The following is a 25566-nucleotide window of genomic DNA, read 5'->3' on the forward strand; positions in this document are numbered from 1 at the left end:
AACCAAGGAAACAGGGTTCTGTGAGGGAAGCAATGACTTATGCAAGTGAGCTGATGGAGAACTTGGTAGACATTGGACAGAAACCTCCCTGCTTCCCTGGGATGTCTGACGTTATTATGTATCCACAGAAGCTTTCAATTCTTACAAATCAGTGATTCTGGATAGAAAAAACATTGTACAGGAAAATTTCCAGTCAGTTAAAAAAATAAGTAGTAGTATTGGCTCACTAGTTGTCTACTCACTGTGGAGGGGTTTTGCATGTTTTACAGCCCAGAAGACACTGAGAGAGGATAATGAGCTCTGTGTACTTTCACGGGAAGCTTTCCTTTGAACAAAAGACAACCAGCCAAAAAAAACAATAGCTGTGGCTGAAAGAAGGTAAGAATGGTGAGCAAGAAAAGCTGATATATTCCACTGAGGCATAATAAAATAATCATGATAAAAATAAGTTATGAAGGACCTTAAAAGAAAACACGTTTATTCAGTGCATGGGAAAATAGAGTTAGCAGAAAGATGCAATCAAAGATGAAGGAAGGCATAAATCAAAAAGCTGATCTTGAGATCTAATGCAAACAATAATAATTTCTCTTAAAAATGTTACAATTTTCTTACCTCATTAGATCCCAGTGTGCATGATCATGGATTAGGACAAACAGCGTATGTGGATTCTGCATTGAATTTTGCAAAAAGACTTTGAATTTAATCTGGGCCTCTGCATCTAGTTTCATAACATACTGTTCCACCCTCTGCTTTGTAAGATGCTCCTTTTCTAATCCAAGTTCTAATAAGATACCTACAGAAATGGAACAAATGTCAGTATTTCCAGATAAAAATGCTTTTAATAACATCCTGTAAATCTAAAATAAAGCTAACAACGAGCACCTGAGTGCCAGAGATGAAACAAAGTCTGCTGATACGTCACTTCGGAGGGTGGAACACAAATCAAGAAATCAATTTTCTCAAAGGAACCCAGATCAAGATTTTGAGTGCTGGAGTCAGCAATTGAGCAAATATGAGACAGCAATTTCTGAGCCACTGCTAGCTGGAATGGACGAATCTCATGCCGTTCAATCTCATAACCTGGAAAAAGGCAAAATTCTGTTTAGATGTATGCCTGAAGTCTAATCTAATACAAAATGTTAAGAGTCTGGCAAAGAATAACTGATCTACCCTTCAAGGTACTTTGCTTATGAACAGGAATTGCAGTTTATGAAAATCTGCATGGAATATGCAAAGAAATTTTTCTACATTTGGGAACTTTGGTCCTATAAGTTTCTTAAACATCTGAGAGCTGAAAGTGAACTTGTGCAATAGCATTCTGCTACCACAGAAGTAAGACTTAGAGCTTCAAAGACTACAACACCCAGTGGAAGGAATCAGAGCATCCATCAGTGTAAATCTTAATACCCAAGACCTGAGTTGCTGTTTGCCTCAGGACCTTTACCTTCAAGAGCCTAGGACTCTGCCCAGATGGATCTAACTGCACACCCAGAGACCTGGTCTCAAGTGCCCAACTCCATGACCTCTATAGAAAACGGTCCTTACTTACCTGTACACACAGCTGCTCCGGTTCCGTTTGGTGCTGTTGGTTTATTCCCTGAAGTAGAAAGTGATGAAGAGATATGCCCTTGGTTTTCCTGATAAAATTTCTCCAGCAAAAGATCAATGTCACTCTCTATCAAATTGAAGGGACAGTGAAATAAACATCCATGTTAATAAGAGTTGGATTTCATACTGATTATTTTTTTTTTTTAATCTTAAAGAGCTTTATATACTATTTATATACTAGCTGGTTATCTTTGGCTTATTGGCTGTTTTATACAGGAACCCTCTCATTATTTTCTGTTGCATCTGGTTTTGCAACATATTACTAATAAAATGCAAATCAATCCAGGGAACAACAGAAAAGCTCTGCAGACCACTGGCTAGGGCATTTAAGGAGGATGATAGAAAACTAGCCTCAAGGGCCTGATACATATCTGTAACAACAAAGACACGAAACTGGCTTATTTAATGTTCAGACCATGGAGCTGTACTGTTCACTAGTAAGGATTACAAGAAGCTTTGGAAAATCACAGAATCACAGAATGGTTTGGGTTGGAAGGGACCTTAAAGATCACTTAGTTCCAAACCCCCTGCGACAGGCAAGGACACTTTCCATTAGACCAGGTTGCTCAAAGCCCCATGCATTAACATTGACTGAGAGAAAACCAGTAAATCTGATAAATATTTATAAACCTTTAACATTTTTGAAAGACAGAAAGAAAAATAATTCCCTATAAAGCTAAAGAGAAATATTAGTTTTGTAGCTATACACAATGCTGAAGTAGGCAAGGTATGTCTTATTGAACTAGGTATATCTGCAAATACTTTCTATACTATTCAACAGGGGCCTTGCTTGCAGGTGAATGCTATGCAGAAGATGCAGTATGTCTGTCCTAAGTATTTAGTATTTTCTCAGCAGTTGAAAAGATGTTTGAACATGTCTGCACTGAGCTCAGAAAGGCAGGGTCTGCCCTGTGAAGTGCAATTCAGTGAGTATAGATGGCAACTATTTTCGGGATGCTCATTTACTTGTTCTGCTCAAACAGCAGCAATAGCAAAAGTGATTTCAAGAACCATACTTCGAAGATACTAAGAACAGGAACACCAACATAACTGCATGATGGTTCAAGGAAAACAAGATTCTCCCAAGTGACTACTCAAAGCATAACACATCCAGAAGGGTTCTTGTAAGTACAGATTTACTGATGTGACATGAATGGCAAAGGGGACTGTGACATCCCGTTAACACTGACAAATATCCTGCATTTGCTCTCATTGGGTGATATGGTTTAATTTACCATGTGGCTGGACACATTCCCAGATAATCCTACCTGTAGTAATCCTCAGTACATTCAGTTATAAAATGATTCAGTAACCCTGGCTCTCTGCAGTTGTCCTCTCTTCCCCATGCATCATGATCAAGTGCACAGTATGATAAGTTGAAACGGCAAATTCTACCTTTGATAAAATAACTATGTTCTACCATGATCTAAATAAATTCTGTGCTTAGGGCAAAAGAATTTACAGATTCATATGGATATGGTCTTGCACAGTATACGGATGGATTTGCATAGCTGAGAACAATAAGATCAGCTATTTGATGGCATATTTTTATGAAATAGGGATTTTAGAAACTGACTTTTTAGGAGGAATTTCAATTCAAATGGACTTTCATATGTTGAGTCTGCATTTTTATATATTTCTAATGATGTATTGCTTCTGGAAAGGTAATGAGCACAGCTAATTTCCTTAAAAGTGTCAAGGACTTGAAAACATGCCTCTTTATAACCTGCTAGGTACCTGGGCAGAGTGTGCTGAAGAAGGACCCCAGAGTTTCCACTTTCCCTGTGGCCAGCTGATAGTTAACTTCTTTTTGGTATTCTGAAGGAGTGAGCATGCTCTCAGACAGAATTCTTGCCTGATACTTTCCTAAAAGACAAAAAAGCAATTTTTAAAGGACTTCAAAATAAAGTTAAAAATGTTCTAGGTGATAATAAAAGTACTACCCAGCTAAATGATTACCACACACACAAAAATGGCAGAGAGGAGTCTCTCCTCTCTCCTATACATGTATGCACCAGACATCAGTAAGATAGAATCGTATTTTATAATTTTTGTGTTTCTTTCCCAGTTTGGGAAATATTTGTTGATACAGTATATAAAAAGATCATATAAAGAGTCAAAGGAATTGTTAATTATCTTTTACTCAAAATGAATCTTTGAATGGCTATTCAAATAATTTATTTTATTATCAGTATAGCCCTCAACAGGTTGTCAAAGGGAATGACACTGAAAGACCATCTTTTAGAAGCTAAGAAAATGTTTGGTCCTCTGTTTGCAGTAATAACCCAGTTACCCACAGCAGGAGAGCTTTATGCACTGCCTGTGTTATAACTTGCTATTATTTTTGTAGTAGTGTTGGCTGGGATGCCTTGGTGAGGAAAAAGATAATGCAGACAGAATGCAATTTGCTGGGGAGAAACCCAACTGTGTGGCATCAATTGGCTTCATCACAACCCATTACTTGTTGATCAAAGCTCTGCTTTTTGAAGCAGCTTATTGAAACTCCAACCAAACTCCTCATAGCACTGAAATACTCTCTTTTGCCTAGAGATACACCCTTGGGATCTTACCTGTTATCACAATGCAGGAATCAATGGCTCGATTTCTGCTGGCACATATGATTACCACATAGTTTGTCTTTATTAATTTTCCTTCAATGAGTAGCTTAAACATTTCTGAAAGCCCTTCAGACAGAGAGTAGCTGCACTCGATGATATGGACACTATTGTTACAGGAGCTAGCAGCGAGGCCTGCCAGCCAGGGAAGCTGGGCAGAAGTCACTGGTGTGATCTGGCTGGGTACTTGAGGGAAGGTCTGCGGAACAGTCTGTTGGTACTGACGGATTTCAGACAGGTGCGATTCCCGCCACGAACGCATGAATATTTGCTCCAAATCCTCAATCAGAGGAACCTGGTCTGAGGCTAAAGGAACAATAAGAGGAAGGTAGCATAAAACAATACCATTTGGTTAACCGTTGCATTACAAACTATTTTTCAAAACGTGCACTTTTTTAGAGATTACCATGTTTCAGATTTATCTATGCATGAATATTGCCTTTAGCAGATGTGACACACATTTTTCATTCTGAAATGCCTTTGTGGTACTCAAGTAAAGCTGCCCTAATTGGAACCTTAGTATCACTAATTAGAAATATTGAAGAGATTGGGTACTGCCTGTCTCAGCATACTACTACTTCTAAACCACAGAGTATGTGCAAGAGCAGTGGGTTAAAGCTCTTTTCCTTTTTTTGTCTTTAATTGCTGAGGTCCCAGATTATAAGAGAATATGAACTTTGTATGCTTATATTACAATCTGTCTGGTCTTCAAAATCTGATTATTTAGTTCTAGTTCACTACCACAAATGAAAATGTTTCATATCACATTAAATATCACTTAAGATTGATATTTAATATTCTTCTGCCCTAATATTCCCTTTCTCGTCTGTCAGCATGTAATATATTCATTGCAGTCTATGTGGATGTAAGATAACCTTACCTAGTTGAACAAGGTAGTAGACAGTCAGTAAGAGCTGCATTTCCTCTGAAATAGGCTGTATTGTGGAGCCACCATATTGTTCATATGCTTTAGATAAAGACTGCGAATTTCTGTAGCAGGTGTACAACAAAGGACTCACTATCACGTCATTAATGTTCCCACAAAGATATGGGAAGTTTCCATGACCTGCAAAATGAACAATGTTTGTACAGATCACATTAATTTCATAATTTCCCATGTATGCATTTAACAGTTTTAATAGTAAACCTTTTAAAATGGAGAGTTTAGGAGTGTTTAGCAGTAGAACGTATCTTTACATCTCTTAAAAAAGAAAAAAAAAGATTTAAGGCCTCGTTGGGATGTGGGGGTTTTACCTTTTAAAATAACTGGCTTTGCTTTACAGATTTTCAGCAAGTTGTCAGGAACTGAGACTGGTTCTCCTGAACCCACCATTGGAGAAGCGGCTGGCCCCACCAAAGCAGACTGTGGTAAAGAAGATAGGCTTCCTCCATCTAAGATTTAAGATGTATTATTACTATTATTACAGGTCTAATAATGATTTCCTCAAAGAAAAGTTACTCAACATCATCTCACACCCGCTTTTGGTATCAGTATTAAATGTTTTTTATGGTTACACAAATTTCATGAGCTGTTACTACAACCCATACTACAATGACAACTTTTTTGGAGCACCAATTATATTGTTGCAGCCTTGAACATCGCACATGCATCTAAAGATTTTGAAATGTTTGTAAACAAACAGGTATGCATACAAGAATACAAAGACTTACGTGATATCAGTACACAAATAGTTATGATTTTTGTTCTGTGTAGTTTCACTACTTCTAAACAGGTTTTCTTGCTATAGCACGAAAGAAAATGATTCAACGCTTGTTCAGTTGTAACTTCTTTACAGTAATTTTTATTCAAAAAAATAACACATTAAAAGAAAAAAATTGGGGAAAGAGGGTTTATTTCACTGCATGTCACTTTAGTCTGTGTCTAGACTACAAAATCCAAGTGCCAAGAACACTGTGACAAGTAACTGAAACAATGGATGGTACCTTGACCTGAGTTATGACACTAACTTTAATATCACAAGGGTGTTTTGGTCTAAAGATGGACACAGGCACATGTAGGGATTTATTAACAATAACTTGATGTCTCAATCTTAATGAGACTTAAGTTCAGAGCCTCACAGAGAAATCAATGGAAATGAAGCACCTAAGTATTGGTGAGTGTGTAGGTATCAAACACCTTTCAAAACTCTAATATGAATCTGCATGCATCTTTAAAATATTACCTCTTTCCCACCGTTATCTTCTGAATAATGAAAGAAACATTTTCATTACTTTGGGCATAGCTTACCATTTTTAATTCTGCTTGAAGCCTGTGGGTTGAGCTGCAAGTTCCAAGTTTCAGTAGATGATGGAGATTCTGGTGACCAACCTTTATGACGCTTTTTTGGAGGCCCTGTATTTGTTAAAGTGCCTGAATAACAGTAATGTTTCATAAAAGCATTAGAATTACATGTATGAGGGTCTGTGTGTGATAATTAAATATGTCTTGATAGATGGAATGTATGCATTACATACTGTGGTAGACAGGGTCAACTCCATGAATATAACAATTTTTTATGGTATTCATTTTCCTTTTCTATGTCCTGCTTAAATTTCTTGGAGCTTTGTGGTGCAGAGAACTCTTAGTTATCTAGGTAAACTTCATTTGTTTTATATCAATGTTAACTCCATACTAAGAACGATGTAGTAAGAATGAGACATGTACTAAGAATGCTTCTAAGTGTTAATATTTTGAAATCAACACTGTGGGAATTCTGCTCCTTTCATTTCTGAATACATGACACAGTGTTTCATGTAACTTACTGCAAAATAAAATTCTCCAGGGGTTCAGGGTAATATTAATAAAGATCTGAGCTCTTTCTTTTCAACAGTTTTCCCTCTTACAGGATTTTTGCCACTTCTTTCTGGTTCCCATCCCATTTTGCAAAAGACATTAAAGTTAAAAAGAAGCCTAAAGTCTTCAGATATATAATAAGATTGTTCACTTGCAAAAGAACCTTCCATGTTTTCAAAGATGACTTTGTTCTTTAAATGTTTACCATGCGAGGGCAGTATTTAGCCATTTGCTCTACTCTTTAATTTCGTTTGCTGGCATAACGTTGTAATAAAAGCAATACAAAGAATTTTTTAATAAGAAAATGCCATATTCTTTTTTGCAGATATGTTTATATGTGAAAGTAATCTATCTGAAATGAATTGGCAATAATACATCACTGCGTCAAATAAAGAGATCAAGAACCTGAATGGGCAGAGAAGAATTTGGCTGTGATGTCAACAGGGAAACTTGGAAAGACTTATTCTAAAATAGAACTATAGCATGTTTCTAGCTATAGTGAAGACTAATTTTCTTGTTCAAACAATCCAGTGGCACTGAATAGAATTTGTGACACAAAATAACCTAAAAGTCATGGTAATAACGGTGCAGTGAGGATAATTTTTTAATTTGAAACTGGTTGTCAAAGTCTAATGCTCCATCCCAAGGTGAACTGCAACATAGGAATTATCCTATGAGTGATTACTTATAAATCTTTCTTAATTCCTTTCATAAAACCTGTTGGTGAGATTGATTCTTTAAGAATCTGGATTCAGAATTTAGTCTGTACTTCTATTAAATGAATGAACTGTAAATATATCAAAAATCTTCCAGTTAATAATCTGAACTGTAACAAAGCTATGGCTGAAAACATCTAAACATTATTTATCTTTTTTTTTCCTGAAAATTAACACAGAAAAAAGTGTTCTGGTCAGAAAAGACTTGGAAGTGAATAGTAATTTCTACTCATAGAGGAAATTATCATCATGATATCGTTTGTTCAATGCTTCTATTATCCCCACGGAATATAGAGTTTAGAGTTATTAAACAATACATGCATACAGATACCTAACACCGAAGGTCTTGTCAGAACAGACAGGTTATTTTTCACCAACTGCTGTTTAGGTGATTCCTTGCCATTATAAACTGCTGAGCTGAACGCTGCTGTTGAAGGGATGTGATCTGTGGCTGCAGCTGGTAAGTAAAAAATAAAGTATTTACAGTAAACATTTCTAGGTCAAGACCCTCCTTGATACAATAAACTGATCACTCAATCTTTTACTTTAATGGAGACATGGGGACCTACAGAGAGTGAATGCAATGGCAAATGAAGCAAACCAACTTCTGGTCTCATACCAGATTATTGCTGCCTACTCCCAGTTAAGTGTCTGGATAAATTTAGATTCTACAATTAAATACGTATGTCAGAACCTTCAGCTTCTTTGCAGGTGGACTCTAGCTTTTACATGCAGTTTACTCATGAACCAGCTGTAAGAGTGAGAGGGGTTGTTTAAATTTTACCAAAAAGATCCTAAGCCTCCATTCTGATTTGACATCCTCTTTCCAAGCTTCTTTTTAACCATGCTCAGGAAAAGAGGGGTTTTCTCAAACATCATTGTTTCATGATTCTGTAGCTTTTTTATATATGTAACCTCTGACCAAAAAAAAAAAAAAAGAAAGAAAAGATTTGATCTGGAGGGGTACCAGTATTCCAGGCCTATTGTCTAGTTTAACAGGCTTCTATCTCTCCTGTGTAAATGTCTGTATTACAAGACACTAAAGAACTGTTTTCATTGTGAAGAAGCTCAGAGAGACCACTCTAGCCTCTATCATCCATCATCTTTCATTTATTTAGGTCAAGCTAATGGAAAAGTAAATGTTTCAGAAAGAATCTTTAATACAAAAGAACTTACAGATACTGATAATTAGTTTGGTTTTTAATATTAAAGCCACTTTTCTCGGAAGAAAAACTCAAAAGCTTTTAAGCTGATGCCTGTATAATGCCTGCAGTAAAGAAGATTCTGGTCGTAACAAAATATACTGAAGAAAGAAGAACAAGCTGTAATGACACTGGTTCCTGTAACGTTTGTCATCTGTGACCAGACAAACGACAGCTGGAGGAATATAATACCTATTCTCATGAACTTTAAAAATAACAGCTTTTAAAAAAATTTGGTTTGCCTCAGCTACAAGCAAGCTGCAGATCACCTCTTTTATTATCTGCTAGCCTTTTATACATAAATTGGAGGGGGGGAAAAAGGACAGGGAGCAGCCTTCAAAGTATGATTGCTTTCTTTATTTGTAATGTATTTCTGAGTCTATTAGACTTGTTCTATTTTATGTGGTAGTACGCTTAGTGTTTGTCTTTCCAGTCACACACGTACACACAAATATGCATGCACAGAAAAGTAGGAGTAGGTGGAAACTCAACACGTTTTCCTTCTAAGCGGTACCTGCTTGCTGAGTCCCAGCTGGAGTGCTTGGGTTTGCCGCTGGGACCAGCTCACTTGAGGTGCTTCCCGAGAGGCCCGAACTTTCTGGCAGCTGGAACAATGTTCTTGAGCAGGTGCTGGATGAAGGTGGCCGGCTTCTGAACTCTTAACAAAAAAGAAACTTCTTATCACCCGAGAACAGCAGCATTTGCTTTTTCTCTGCATATTTGATTTGATAAATCCACACATTAATTACTTAGAGGCTAAAGCACTCAGAATGAAGAAACCAATGTCTTCAGACATGCCATGCTCATAGTGGGTCAGTCAATTGCTTTTTACAGCTGCCGTAGGAATCACCTAGCTTTAAAGAGTCTTTCTTTCAACTGATCTGTCTTAGGTTTTACACAAATGCCAGTCCCTGGGATAGCTAAGCTTGGATGATGAAAACCAGAGCTCGAGGAAGACAGCTTCATTATCTTACCTGCCCCTTTCCAGCAGATTACAGATCCTTTGGTCAGAGCTCCCTGTGCATTCCTGACCAGATAATACTTTAAGTGTTTCTGTTTCTTGGGCTGAGTAGTCAGTTTCAGATTAATGTGATTTGAGAATTCTGTAAAGTAGCAGAAACCCTTCTTGCCACAGCCAACACAATTGCCAGAGAAGCCTGATAAAATAAATACATATAATCCAATGAGATAGGAGGGTCATTATTAACCTCATCCAACTATGACTTCTTCCTGAAAAAAATATTTATTTTTATTTATTTTTACGGAGTGAACTTACTAACATTTTCCTCCAGAAAAAATATTACATTGTCTGCTGTATTGCATTTTGGCCACCAGGTTGCAAAAACAGAGGCCCATGTTTACAGAACAAGTAAAGTAACCCATATTTTTCATTTTCTCCCACCAGAAAAAGATCACAATTCCTATTTATTACCTACCTGTGAAACCTTAAAACAAGAAGTTTCTGACTGAAGAGTACTGAATCATATGCTTAAACCTAGCCCTATTCAACACCACAGAAAGTACATGCTTCGCTTCTGTTTCAGCTTTCACTAAAATTAAACATACAATTAAAGTCTGAAGAAATTAGGTATATTTAATCTATTATATTTAATTAGATTTAAGTACATTTAATTACCAAGTACCTACTACAGATGCTTTTTCAGAGAGGGAAAAGTACTCAAGCCTTCCTGGGCTATTAATTTCAAGTAGCTTTCTCAAATTATGGCTGGACCATGTCAGCACTTCACAGCAGTTTATTTATGATTATGGAAACAGAGCATCTGCAACTTTATAGACGCAACAGAGACATAGTCCTTGCATATAAAGAAGCTTATTGTACTCAGGCTTGATGGGGCATTTCCAGGGATACTGCCATTTCCTCTCATTCTGAGATACACACTTAGAGCCTCAAAGAGGAGCTCATGATGGTGATGTCATTATCATCACAAATAAAGGCATTCCTTGCACAGCTGACTATATGCCTTTTGGTTCTTAAATGACTTTTTCATCCATTTTCCAAAGCATTTCCTAATAAATTTTCATTTTGCTTCAGACCAATGCAACTGCCCGAAAATATTTATTAGCTACAGAAATGCTGTAGTGTGCGATTGGAAGATGATCTTCCCCAAGGAAATTTTCTCTCTGTTCCACCTGAAGCATGACATTTTCTTTCATTTTAATCATATCTAATGAATGGGTTTATGTGTCATCACAAGAACTGAACTAGAAAGGGTGTGTTCAGTGAATTGGAAGATGGCAAAACTAAAGGAAGTACATTTCATATAACATATGGACAACAACACTGGACATAAATAACTGGAGTAAAGGATCAGTAATATGGTAGATAAGATTAAGGGCTATTTATGATTATTTTAATTACATATTTCAGACAAATAAAGCTTTCAAATTAATGTTCAGTACCCTTTTCACTGTATGAAATACAAACACTGAAATGTAATGCTTTGTAGACACCTGTTGCTTGGTTTACAACCCCAGCACTTTCATTAGTTTTCAAATGGCTCAGAAGAATTTATAAAAATAATAAGTTTATGCGGAAATTGGTCAGGTATCCATGGGAACAAGTGGTTAACAGCTATTGAAAGCTGCCTATTATCTCTGATCTTGGTCGGCAGGATGATAAAGGTCATTATGACTCATAAAATCAGGACAAGTCACAACTCTGCAGAATCCTCTGTGTTATATCAGTCAGCACAAAAGCATCTGTCTAACATCACAGAGCCTTCAGTAGCTGCAATAAAAGCAACAACAAAAGGAAACAAAATTACAACGGATGTGGCAAAGCTGTAGAGTCTGAATGCCTTTTATGCAGATTAAGAAATCATAAAAAACGTACTTTTTCTGGTAAATAAAAACTTCCCATACACTTGGCAGCACACAGAGCACGACCAGCAGCACTGCAGTTTTTGCCTGATTGCCACTTACAAGCCCTTACATGTTTTCAAATATGAACATGAAAGGGCCATTTCCAAAAGTAAAATAGAAGTACCCGTAGGTTTTATAGTTTGGCTGGGAGTGTTCAGCAACTTGCCAAAGCCACAGGTGGAAATATGTTCAACAGAAGTTGGGTAGCGGACACAAAATCTTTTCACATGGTCTTCAGATCAGTTACTATTGGTAACTTATCATTCACTGTTGGTAAATCATCATCTGCCTAAAACAGATGTAGCAATAACGCCTACCTGAAATAGCCTTTTGCCCTAATCACCTATTTTTAACTCTGAAGTCTACTGGAAAACTATTTTACATCACATATAGCATACAGGTGAGTCCTAGTAAGGATTAGACAGATCTAAATCATCCATCTGTTTTGAAAAGCCCTTGGAGAATATTTTAGAAGTGTATTTTTTAATTTTCCATATAAGTCAAACTATCACCTGTCACCTCAAGCTTCCCCAGCTCCTCTGAGTCCAACTAAGAGTCCTTTCTTGAAAGTTCCTGCCAACACCATTTTTCATCCCACTCATTCTGTCCAACATTCTCTTTGATGATGGCCATCGCTTCGTTACTACAGCTCAGCCCTGGCATCACAGCTAGAACACAGCATGGTCGTATAATTCCAGTGCAATAAAACACTGTTCAGTCATTACTCATTGCAGAGCTCCACCAACTTTGCTGACAGCACTTTATGTAGGAGATTGAGTAACACCGAGAACCCAAACATTTCATCACCGTCCTTTCACTGAGTGCTCTGTTCACGTGCCATGGCCCGAGGCAGCAGCTGATATAGGGGACAGCTTGTTTCATAAACAAGCTTGCATTAAATATTCTTCCGTACATTATAGAGAGGACAAAGGTCAGGGGAGCTGGGGCAGCCATAAGGTGACTCAATACATCTATGTCATGGGGTTGATTTCACAAGAGAATTAGAAATCAATGCCTGGAGTTTAGGGGCTAAAAGCATTTCACCTTTAGGTCACCAGTTCATATCCAACTCAGTTCAGCAGTGGCTCAAGGCTGTTGCCCTCTGAAAATTGTTTAATCAGAAGGTGTCTGATTGTATCTGGTATTTTATCATATGCATTTGCTTGAATTTGCTCACATCACTATGATCAATTGCGAATAACTTAAAAAGCTCTTCCACAGTAAGGGTGCTCAGAATAAGGACCTTGGACTAAAAGGGCATTATGAAACCTGACCTACCTTCTCACTAGGGAAATGGTTCCTTTGGATCAACACTGAGCTTGTGCTAGGAATAAAGACAGGATTCCAGGATGGAAGGATATCTATCTAATATTTCAGAATCTAATCTTTTATCAATTGTCAGAACATTTTACTCTTGTTCCTCTTTTAAATTAGTAACAGGTTTTTAATTAGTGTTAATATTTTTGTGGAAAGTTGGCAGCTTGCTTAAGGAAGAATGATTATATTATCAACTTTTCAGCAAAAGCATTTCTTCTTTTCAGTCCTACTCGCAAGAAAAAGCATACAGACACTGACAATGCTCCACATTTTTCCACTTACTTGGTACCACTCCATGTAAAGACTGAAGTCCTAAAAAGTCCTTAAAAAATAAATTAAATCAATATGGCCAAGCTGGAGAGTGCCATTGTATGGGAACTCACTATTAGAAAGTCCGATAGAATATTGCACATTTTAACAGAAGCAGCCACCATATTTTATACTACAGTGTTTTCATCTTACACACATCTTACAGTACAAGCAAACTAATCTCCTCTGTCATTCTGAGCCCAGGGACCCACTGAAAAATAAAAAGATTTCTTATTCCCTGCTAGGGAAGTGCACAGCTGTTTGGTCCTTTGGGAAGGAAAATGATGGGTGAATAGCTCCTTTGTTTATCATGAGAAACTCTCCTTAAGAATGAGAACTGGGGGAAAAAAACAACAGAAGACCAACCTCTGAGAGTGGTACATGTTAGCTGCTCTTATCAGGAAACACTAAATATCACACAATCACAACAGCACTGCCCCCATCTAAACATTCATTTAGGTCGCATAAAACCCAAGGAACAGCTTCCTAAAGGCAAAGAGCTAAGTCTGCTTTGCGGAGTAGTTAAACTTGTAATCTAACTTGATGAACAGAATATATGAGGCACATGCTCAGACATAGAAAGTTTTGCTTGCCAAAAAATACAGTCTTTTTCAGAAAATGGGATTTTTTTTCTATGGAATAATATATCAATAGTGAAAAAAAAAACCCAACAACAACAAAAAAAAACAAATAATAAAAAAAAACCCACCCAAAAAAACCCAACAAAGCAACCTCCAAAAGAAGGACTTTCAAATCACAAGCACATATGCCTTGATGCTGGGACAACTTATTAGCATAATCAATAAATTGGCACATGCCTCAGAGGCATATCAACAGACCCTAATGGGAACTAGATTATAAGTCAAAAGCTGGCCTAGAAACTACTGAGACATTTCCTGTTTTCTTCCAGAATTTTTGTAGGCTCCACAGGCATCTTCACAAACATATGCAGGCAGACCATGAGACATCAGGAAACTGTTGGGCAACTTTCCCCTCAAATGTTTGGGGTTTTAAGAAATCTGCAGTACTGAGTGACAGCTGCCTTACAGAAACACAGTATATTAGGAGAAAAAGCATTAAATTAAGCAAAAACAATGATGTTGAAGGGTTACAAGTGATGTGCCTGTATCACCAATAAGCCTTATCAAAGTGCGGCATATACTCTGACTTATGAGGAGAGCTCATTTCAGTTCTAAATTTATCCAATTCAATTGCCTCTAAACATAGAAAGGCTTAAAGGGACCACTTTCCATGTTGTTTCAAAAGGCCAATATGTTCGAAGGAGAACAGCCTAAACTCAGAATACCAAAAATAAGCCTTCTAGCCTACCTTTCAAAGAAAGACAATAAAAAGAACTTCCCGTTTTCATATGAAATGTTTTCAAGCTAAATCGATCATAAGACAGGGGTCACTGTGTTTTACTAATAGACAGAGAATCTAAAGCATGAATGGTTCTGTCTTCTGTCTCACCAAGTGTCTGAAACTAAGGAGACTAGTCATGTCTGCTTCTGATTTTACTTACCCTGATTTGACTTGCAGCAGTGTATGAAAATCAGAATCAAACAATCATTTCTATCTACAGTATCATCTACTGTACGAATAGTATGCTATTCTCATGTCAGTAAGATATATTGTGGCTTTTTTCATTAGATTAGGGACCAGGAACATTATTTTTTTCCAGATGAATACTAAAAGAAAGTAAGTTCTTTCATATTTAAGCTTGTTATAAAACACATAAAAGTCATCCTACGGAATTACTAAAATTCTTTGCAGAAGAATGTGATTCACTGATGCTTAAGTGTGTAACAACAGCCAAAAATAAGCATTTAAATGGTTCCAGGAAACTAAAATGTATTAAATAAGCAAGCTGAGGATGCAAGTAGCATAACAACCTCCCAGTTATGCTCCTGTTGCCTTTTTCTGTTCTTGTTTAGCATGCAATTAACAAATACACTACTTCCTCTCTGCTAACAGCCTAAGGAGCTTAAGCTGTTAATAGTGCTAGCACTGAATGACTTGAGTGGTACAACATTCCTGTCTTTATCTTTAAAATGACAACACGTGGGTGATTTACAATCCTCCTAATTCTTTTACAATCACTGGTCAAATGTACTGTGACCAATCCAACTCTACAAGATCACATGAGGAAAGAAATGACTGTACATAGAATTGCATTATGCACTTTCACACTACACTGTCATCCCAAATGCCTTGAAGAGTTGCTCAAACTGAGCTAACAACTGAGTTCACGTCATAACCTTCAGTGTTTGTGAAAGAAAACTTGTGACAAATGTTTCCTGTTTGCTATTTAAACCTTGGACTGGTATACAGATATATGATGCAGCAGTTCTGTGGTAACTAACAAAGAAAATAATGCTTAAGAACCTGAGAGTGTCTGATTGAAAAGAAGAGTTCTCCCTCCAATAATGTACCTCTTTTGCCAATATAAAAAATATTCCATTCTAATAACATTAATATTCAGTTTATTCATTCAGTCACATGATTGCAGATCTTCCTATCTGGGTTGATTTCGATAAAGCTAATGGCCATCAGAAAATCTATAATAAAAATAGATAAAAGGGTCTAATTTTATGTCAGAAGTTATACTTTTAAATAGAGGAAAAGCAAGAAATGGAAGTATCCTACAAACAGCATTATTCAAACACACAATATTGCCTGATTACATATATAGGAAAAATTTCAATTTACAATCATTCGTATTTATTTATATTGTGATAATAGAAAAAAGTCATTAGTTAGGATCCAGAACACATGCTTTTGTTCAGACACAGTGGAGAATATCATCCCTATCTCAAGAGATAAATTAAAAAGGTCATAAATTTTTGTAGTCCAAACTACCTTCAAACTGTTTCCATATATATAGCAGCCTGAAAGTTCCAACTGACAGACTTCCAGTCTGTCCATGTCAGTATTTGGAAAGCAAAAATAGAGACAAGCAGCAGCTCAACTAGTCCAGTTACCAGCTGTGCAGTTCCAGCAACTGGGACATAAACTGATTGGACAACAACTTTAGCCTTGGACTAATGGATAGAAGGTGATGAAGCACTTCTAATGAGCTGGCTCATTCTGTGTGTTTCCAAAGCAAACATAGCCAGCTTTGACCTACTATCTTGTTGTGCATCACCAGTGAGCATTACTGTAGACGTGGAATGGAAATAAGATCTGCTGAACTCACTCTGAAAAAAAAGATGAGCTATTAATTGTAGCCCACAGAAGAATCAACTTACTGCAATCCCAGACACTTACCCAGCAGGGCATTGTGCCCATTGTCATCCGGCAGGAACCTTTTATCCACAGCACACACTAATAGGTGATCAGGTAAATTTGGTGACTTTGCACCAACAAGTAAAAATCCTGATGGTACCTCAATATGTTCGTTGGAAATTGAAACCAGCCTCAAATCTTTACCAGCCTGGCAGAAACCTAGAAAAAATTCAATGCATTTTAAGTTGACAAGGTATTTTTTGTTTAATACTCGCAATTGTCTTCATTAAAGGAATTCTTGTATTTTTAATGAGAAACAAAGTTGTATCCTCTGAGGTCAAGGGCAAACTAAGAGATAATTTTCTTCCTTGCCTCTGGGTCAGCCATGAACAGATGCTCCCCGTACTGTGAACAAAAAATAAATCTGAAAATTTACAGTGAAGTTTCTCTTGATGATGTTTTGCAACCTACATATTTATGGGACTATTCACTATCATCATAACTTAGGTCGGACATTCAAAAATGGAGACAATGGTTCTCTATATCTGGTGAATTTCATTGGCTTTTGCTGTGTTTTTCAATATTTTTATGGCAACATCAAATAAGGTACACTTTAAACAGAAAAGAGAGATGATAAAGCTATAAGAATTACCACATTCATTTTAGCAAACACCATGTCTGCAAACTCAACCTTTTAAAGGTCGCGTTGCCTAGGAGAACCGTTCTGTCCTCATGCCAGGCATTCCAACACAAGTGCTTATCTTACACACTGTGCAAAGACCCTGTCAAATATAAGACCAACCAAGAGCAATCCAGCTTTACCTGGCAGGTAATGAACAGTGACATGTTTTGGATTTCTATATTGCGTAGATTATCTCATTCTGATGAATTATAAGGGAAATGGCAGTGATAATACCCTTTTCAGTAAAGCAAATGCCTCTGATAGCACAGGTAGTACATTTCTTACCATCAGTAGTGCAACATCCTTCTGGGGGAGGCTTCACCTGATAAGAAAGAGGACTACTTGATTCTGAGCCTTCTTCCTCCTCCTCTTCTTCTTCTTCCTCATTATCTGCTCTGCTGCCTGCTACAAATTATCATAGCATAAATGACTTAAGACAACTGAAAACGCTGGCAACAAACCAATGAATGAACAGGGTGACCCAGTTACAGAAAGTATTACAGCGAACTGGATTCTCTCCTCTTGACAATGGCTTTACTGCTGCCAAGTCTTAATATATTTGTTGTTTCCTTAAAGCTCCAACTTCCATTCATGCTTACAATAGAACGACTTTCATCAAAAAAAATAAAGCTTTTCAATCCTGTGCAAAAAAATGTTCAGAAGAATGACCCAATTGCACCTGAGAAAGTAAAAAAGAAACAACTAAAGGGCAAATAAAAAGAAGCTTCCATTTACTATTTTTTAATCTCATTATTTTTAATGTAACCTTATGATTTTTAGAGGCCTAACTCTTGGTGTTTGAACTCTTGCTAGTCACAACAGTGTAACTGTATCCTTCTGTTCACAACATTAACAGCCAATATAAAACCAAAGTCATTAATTCTTAGCACTCTAGAATGCCCTGGCTACAGTCCAAGTACAGATTTTGTTAATTAGGTATTGACTGGGTCCTTGATTTTGTACAGGAGACTGAAGAAACTGCTTGAAACTAGGGTCACCACAGATGATGCCACGATAAGAACACCTAATTCTCAGGCCGTCTGTCTCGTACCAGAATCCAAACCTGCCGCTCCCTGTACAATGTCAAGGAAAGGCAGATGTCTAGCAAGATGATTCTCAGCAGCCTGTGCGTGGGCTGTGCTTGTCTAGGAGGCAATACCGTGTACTGGAGAGAAGAATATGCGATGTAGGCTTCATTTTTCAGTGAGATTTAGGTCTTTTTTAGGTACTTGAGGATCAGGAAGAAGCCAAATAGCTGTTTGGATCTGGGCAAATAAAACAGCAGTTAGGCTCCTACATTATTCTGTTGATCTGGTTTTGCCTTGAAACAGAAAAACAATGAAGCGCACTGCAGTCATCCTCCAAAGCTCAGTGTCAACGGGGCATACTCTCTTTGCTGCAACTGACTTTGGACCAGGCACTGGGAATCATCAAGGATTTATCTTTTTCCTATCACCTTCCTCAGAATATCTTTTTATTTCATTGACAAATTATTGTAGAATCAGCTAAACAAATACTACAGAATAAATGAGAATTAGGGAGGAAGCTGAAGAAAGTAAATCTGGAGTTTGAAGATTTGTCTCTAAAGGTTATTATGACTTACACTCCAATCTACAAGAGGATTTGAAGGGTATGTTTACTTTTCCGTATCTAAACATCAAGCTTCAGTCCTGGTACACACAGAACATTAAACATGGCTGTTTTAAGGGCATAGTCTAAAGACAAGAATGATGAAAGTGAACAAAGGGAAAAGTTAAGCTCTTTGTCTTTGCTATTTAAGTCAGGGGTAAGTTACGTGTTACAACTAAACCCTGATTAATATCCAAATGCAATGCAAAAGGTGTGAGTCTGGTTCTCCTCTCTTTCCCCACACTCCTAGCCATGAAATTCCTTTCTTCCTCTTTGTTCTAGCTCTCACACTTACTGGAGCCTATGCTGAGCCAGCCCAGCTTGCTAACCCAGCAGAAAACTAACTAAGCAAAACAAAAGGGTTTTTTAGCAAGGTTTATCTATTAAATTAGCTCAGTGGAAGATCCAAAAAATGCCACAATTGATGAAAAGCAAGAAAATGGGAACACGTGGCTAAGAAGAGTGTGAAGGGGGGAACAGGATGCAGGATTTTCCCCTTGGGCAGTGGTAAACCATTAGGCTTAATTTCACATTAACAAAAAAAAAAAAAAGAGAGAAGAGAAATGGAAGTGGAGACTAAAGAACAGGAGAGCTACAGCAAAGGTCAAAAATGAAAAGAGTATAAAAGCAAATATGGACCTATAATACACAAGGATGAGCTGTTGTCACCTGTAAAGGGCATTGTTATTAGGGTTTCTGCTGCTTGTTTTAAAAAAGATCTGCAATTTCTTCTTTTGTTTTACTTTTCAAGCAAGGCCTTTTCAACAAAAATCTATGTCTGCATGAGTCTGTTCCACATCTTCTTTTCTTGAACAATCCCAAAAGAACACACAATCGAGCACTCAAAACCGGAAATGAGATGATGGCAAAAGTGGACCCACAACCATAATATATATGTTTATGTTACAGAACAGATGACATAACTTGATATAGCTCCCTTAAACCAACAGAACTGTGAAGATTTTGTTCATATTTTATCGAATTTATATTTATTCATAGATACCGTAAACACCATTGTTTCCTTTAAGGAATACTTTTCAGTTCTCAGAAAGGATTTATTAGACCTTTATGTTATAAGTTGTGATTAAGACATTTCACATGGAAAATTCTTCTCTCCTTAAGATATAATTTAAATATAAATTCTGCAAATGTTTTAATATACATATAATTTTTTCTCAGTGGGACTATTCTTAAGGCTATTATCCACAAGTTGATTGCAGCCTCAAAATATACTGCATCCACAAACAGCCATCCTCCCTTATATGCAGATCAAGGAAGAAACTGGTTAACCACAGATAAGAGTTAGCTGCAAAGTTCAGGTGGTGCTGCTACCAGACCATGGTGCTGCTGCCAGAGCTGAGTTCAACAACACTCAACGAATAATCTCACTGCAGTGAGTTTAAACTGGCTCGATACTCTATTGCTCTCTAGCAATTCTGAAATTGTAACATCAGAGACAAAAATCCATAATAACAGCCTTATTCACTGGTGGCTGGTTTTGTTACCAAATGCTACTTTGAACATCTATAACACATTATCATTACACAAAATGGAAAGCCAAAACACTTGGGTTGCATTGGCCCATTGCACTACCTTGTTTAAATTGTTTATATTACGTCTGTTTCACCATAGGAAAACACTTGCTGTCTTGAACACCACTTGTGACGAGATGCCAACTAGATTATGTACCTAAAAGTAGAAGTTTCAATTTATGATGAGGCTGGAGTACATGACACCACCTTGCAGACCTCTCCCACCTGAGGAACAACCTAGAAAAAACTCTCACAGGTCTCTTCAGAGTTCTTCTGTTCTGAAATTTTCATGAAATAAATGTTCTCTCCTAGGCTCTTACTAGTCCTTTAATTAATTACAGTTCAATTCTGTTTCCTTTAACTGAAAGAAAACAGAATCAGCCCCTCAAGGTTTGGAAAGTTCTTTAAAAATCTTGAAAGAAAGAAATTACAGAAGTGTGAAATCACACTTTTGTGCCTGAACAATGCATCTGCTCCTGTAGTGTCTTTCCCAACTGATGTCATAATCTGTTTTGTGACATCACAGTTGGTTGCCATGGAAAACTTTATGAAATCCTCTAGAAGGGTTTGATAGAAGAATCACTTTGTGTAGCGAATAAGCAGCATATGTATTTAAACAATTCCTTATTATATCCTATATTAGCAAAACCCAAACCAAAACAAAAAAATTACTAATGATGTGAGCAGATTTACTTTTTCTAGAAATGTTTTCTCAGGTGTTACCATGAGGTAATAAATTTTAATCTGTGCAAAATGCTTTTACCTACTAATATTTCTTGGGCTCATTTTTTTTTTCTGTTACTGTGGATTATCAGCCATTAGGCATTTTTCATTACATATACATCTAAGCCATCTTTAGCAAAGTATGACAGAGGAAGTAGACCTGGTCAAAAGAAATGAAACACCACCCTGGTGACAGAAATGGCTAAATAATGAAATTATTAAACATAACCTTGCACCAAGATGCCAGTGTTCTGCATATGCCAGTGAACTCAATGAAAACCATGATACTACTACACCTAACACCAAAACATCACATTGTGCAATGATTTTATCAGAAATCAGAAATGAATTGTACAGTTCATTTCAAGTATTCTACTTCCAAGAAAAGAAAAAAAAAGACTGAGCAAATGAAGCTCAGACTTCTCTAAACATCCACAAAAATTCAGCGAGAAGTCTCACATTGAATACAAACTTGTGCAGGGTTTCTGAGAAGACACATCCTAAATTTTTACCTTTGTAACCACAGACAAAACAAAAATATTATGCTCAAAGTAATTATAAACCTTCTCAAAAGCTAAAAATATTTCTGCTGTGTTTATTAACAACAAAAATCAGTCTTAGCATATATCTCTTATAAATCAATCATGTTTACTATCATTTGTTGTATAACTTTCAGCACTATATGGTAACAGAATTCAGCAGTTTGTATGATAACAGATTTATATTTATTTCCAAATTTGTATTTATATTCCAAATCTCCAATGATTGCTCCACACATTTAATGGAACAATTCCTAGTACTTCAATCTGTGTGTATTGATAAATTTGAGCAAGCAATTGGCTTAATTTTGTCAAAATAAAAGATAATACACTTAGTTTTTTTAATCCAATTCTAATACATATATATTAATATGTATATTTATAGATCACAAAAAATCCAAACAAAAACTTTAAATACTTTTGGTTTTCTGTGTTCTGGTTTGAAATGTGTGTGCTGAGTCTTGGAAGAGCAAACAGCAGAATAGTCTTTGACCACAAATACAAATTCCATCATTTCCTACCTTCCAGTGATGACAGTTGCTGTTCAGCTTCCAAATACAACTGAGAAAAGATTGGTCTGGGAACTAAGTTGTTTGAGCGGAGAGACGCCTCAATAGAATTATGCAACACTTCTTCAAACCGTGTTGTCTTGAGCTGACCAGCGTAAGAATTTCCCATCTTCTCAAAAAAAAAATAGACAAGAAAAAAAAGATATTTCAATTTTACCACTCAGAACTCAGTCACCGCATGTTGATGTCGGACTACAACATTTCCCATGAAAGAGAGACGCTTCATTGTCCACAAAGAAAGGCAGAGGAAAAGAACATTGCAGCAGTCACTGAGCAGATCCTGCTGGTAAATTACAGGAAGTTATCTAAAAGTAACAGCTTTCTGTAATTCAGCAGAAAGGCAGCAAGCTTTGACACCTGCTTGAAGATGTGGCTAGAAATCTGATTCGAGTAATTCCTTGACTGCAACTGAGGAGATGCATTTTCCATAGTCAGCAATCTCATCTCTTAAACAGCCTTTCTGGTTTACATGATTTGAACACAATAAATGCTAAAGGATCTGCGGAATAGCACAGAATTATCTTTGTGTGGTCCATCATGGCTTAAAACTTATAGCTAGAGCAGTTCAACATATGTTTTAGAGCTGCTGTCTCCAAAATAATGTAGCATTGCTGTAATGCAGATATTGTGAAATTTAATCACTTTTCCTTCTCACATTAAGCAGCAATTTTCCCTGTAAACATGCATTTTAAATTATTTATATATTTTTTAGAATAAGATATTGTCAATTATCTATTTAATGTTGCATTTGACTATCAGGACTTTACTACTAGTGAAACTACATAATTTACTCATTCTGCCACTGAGGAGTCAGCCTATTCCAGCTGAATATCCCACATATTTAACTGCCGCCTCCTTTCCACACTGAATACAATGAGCTGGTATAACCAAAAGCCATGTCAGCTTTCTTTTGCTATTACAAAGTAGCTCTTGCCCTGGGCCCCATGTCTTTTCCCTCCTCAAGTAACTGTGAATAGAAAGCATGAAACGCTTCCTGTTTGTGGCAGTAATTCCTAAACACCGAACAGCCCCTCCTCAGCACTGGGTTCTGCTTGGGAAATGAGCCTGTTGGGAAGCATCCTTCAGGAATCAGTCAAGCAAAAGAAAAACTACTCTCAAATCACATACCGCTGTTGATGGAAGAAGATATTTGAAAGGAACAACACACAAAGCTGATGATTCAGATACCTTTTCATGACTTTGTAACATATTTTACATATATAATCGTATTTCTGTATACTGGTTTGCATCATGTTAATACTGTATATACTATCGCTAATACAATATAGCATATCAATATATATAATATTAATGAAGCACAATAAGTATTATAAAACCTATTGCATTGTTATATTAACAACTCTAAACCAATGCAGGCAGCATTTAAGAACATGACCTAGATTAAAAGTAAGCACTATTGACAAAATGTATAGACACACAAAAATCAAACAGTAATGTTGCAGTGAGCAGTACTGATGTATCCATTTGGTGAAGGGTAAATGGGAAGCTGCAAAGACTGTTGGTGATGTTCAGAGCTAATATGGAGGTGAGGATGCATCTCCTCTTCCAATACAAAAAGCAGATTACAATTCTCCTTCTGCATTGATAGGAACCCTCTGGCTCCTCTTGCTTTAATTACTGCTTCAGCTAGATGAAGCACAACTGAAGACAATGAGGAATGCCTGACATCCATATTGTCCTTAAAAAGCTTTATCAGAGGTGTATGCAGGAAAACCAAGGTCAAGCTCTGAAATAAATAATACTAAATGCTGTTTCTACACAAAAGCACTAGAAGATACTTAGTTCTAATTCTAATCCATGTTTCAACCAGTATATGACTGTCAGGTATCTTGATAATTATTTGTTGTTTTTACATTGATGTTTTATATTTAATGCAACATTATAAACAATGTAACATTATAAACAAATCAAATAACTACCAAGATACATGACAGATACTATTTAATTCTTTGTTCTTTTAAATTCCTTCCCATATTATGAACTTGTATTTTCTTTTGTAAGGTTGGAGGCATCTGCAGGCTAAGTGACCCATCTCTACATTTTCAGACACAGCTACAGTATGGTTCTATATGCCTGTTCATCACAGTCTTGAAAGCCCGGACTAAAATGCATGAACGTGCTCTCAACATGTTAACATTCAAAGCTGCATCTTTAGTTATCATCCATTCCACATGCTTTTTTACACAGACTGTTTCATTTAAATACAGAGCTAAAACATTAAAAGTTCATATTACATCCAAGAGTTTTTGCAGTTAAAAAAATCACTGATACAGCACAAAGAGAATATCCAAAAGTTTTACTTCAGTGGCAGAGGCTTGTCTGACAAAGGGCTGGATTCTACCTGTGCTCAAGATGACCATGCAAAGCAGACTGTTTTACTTGATACTCAAACTTATTTATGTATTGAAAAGTTTCATTAAAGCACATGAAAAATAGCAAGTTTTTAAATTCATACAGAGTGAGACAAAACATTCTAAGACAACCTAAAAGCATTATCAGATGAACAGGCATAAAATCTGCTTTATGCAATGAATCATAGAAACATAAAATTGTTAGGGTTGGAAGGGACCTTAAAGATCATCTAGTTCCAAACCCCTGCCATGGGCAGGGACACTTTCCACTAGACCAGGTTGTTCAAAGCCCCATCCAATCTGGCCTTGAACCCTTCCAGGAATGAAGGCTTACTTGCTTTACTGATCATTACCTGGATCTAATGGTGACATATGAGAAAACACTGTAGTATTTATATTTATAAAGTCTGTTCCATAGACAGAGTCAGCTATTATTCTGTACAGTTTATTAGGAACAGAAATAGATACACCATTCACAGGGATTTAACATCTTTGCTCAGGATTTATAGAGACCATTATTGGACAAAACAGAAACCCTATGTTTAACCCTGAGGGGAGCAGAAACTAAGATCTTACCTTTGTGGTAAGGAATCCTTCAAAACATAAGCATGTTTGTTTATCTATTGAGGTGCTAATTTAACTATGTGATTGGGTAAAATGAAACAAAAATATACTTTCTGGATTTGTATATCTGGTAAGCTCTTTGTATACCTGTGGGATCTTACAGTCACAGTGACAAAGGCAATCATAAATCCTGGAACACATTTTGGAAGATGTAGGTATTTTATAGCCATTTTTCATTATCAAGCATGTACCATCAAACATGCACCACAAACACACTGTTTTTCTTC

General features: G+C 36.7%; 1 protein-coding gene across 2 annotated transcripts in view; it reads right to left on the reverse strand.

Moving 5' to 3' along the window:
* Nucleotides 1–22452, reverse strand: part of GREB1 (growth regulation by estrogen in breast cancer 1) — a 49625-nt gene extending 27173 nt beyond the window's left edge. For both annotated transcript variants that reach the window (XM_010015841.1, XM_010015840.1), the window contains exons 1-14: nucleotides 22296–22452; nucleotides 17637–17756; nucleotides 16712–16888; nucleotides 9910–10092; nucleotides 9450–9593; nucleotides 8065–8190; nucleotides 6472–6594; nucleotides 5478–5615; nucleotides 5104–5289; nucleotides 4179–4529; nucleotides 3346–3474; nucleotides 1550–1675; nucleotides 883–1080; nucleotides 613–793 (exon numbers count right to left, since the gene is read on the reverse strand). In XM_010015841.1, coding sequence (XP_010014143.1) covers nucleotides 613–793; nucleotides 883–1080; nucleotides 1550–1675; nucleotides 3346–3474; nucleotides 4179–4529; nucleotides 5104–5289; nucleotides 5478–5615; nucleotides 6472–6594; nucleotides 8065–8190; nucleotides 9450–9593; nucleotides 9910–10092; nucleotides 16712–16888; nucleotides 17637–17756; nucleotides 22296–22452 — 2339 coding nt within the window. The remainder of the gene's footprint in view (nucleotides 1–612; nucleotides 794–882; nucleotides 1081–1549; nucleotides 1676–3345; nucleotides 3475–4178; nucleotides 4530–5103; nucleotides 5290–5477; nucleotides 5616–6471; nucleotides 6595–8064; nucleotides 8191–9449; nucleotides 9594–9909; nucleotides 10093–16711; nucleotides 16889–17636; nucleotides 17757–22295) is intronic.
* Between the last annotated feature and the right edge of the window lie 3114 nt (nucleotides 22453–25566).

Source organism: Nestor notabilis, unplaced genomic scaffold, assembly GCF_000696875.1.
Source record: "Nestor notabilis isolate BGI_N333 unplaced genomic scaffold, ASM69687v1 scaffold2186, whole genome shotgun sequence".
NCBI classification, from domain to species: Eukaryota; Metazoa; Chordata; class Aves; order Psittaciformes; family Psittacidae; genus Nestor; species Nestor notabilis.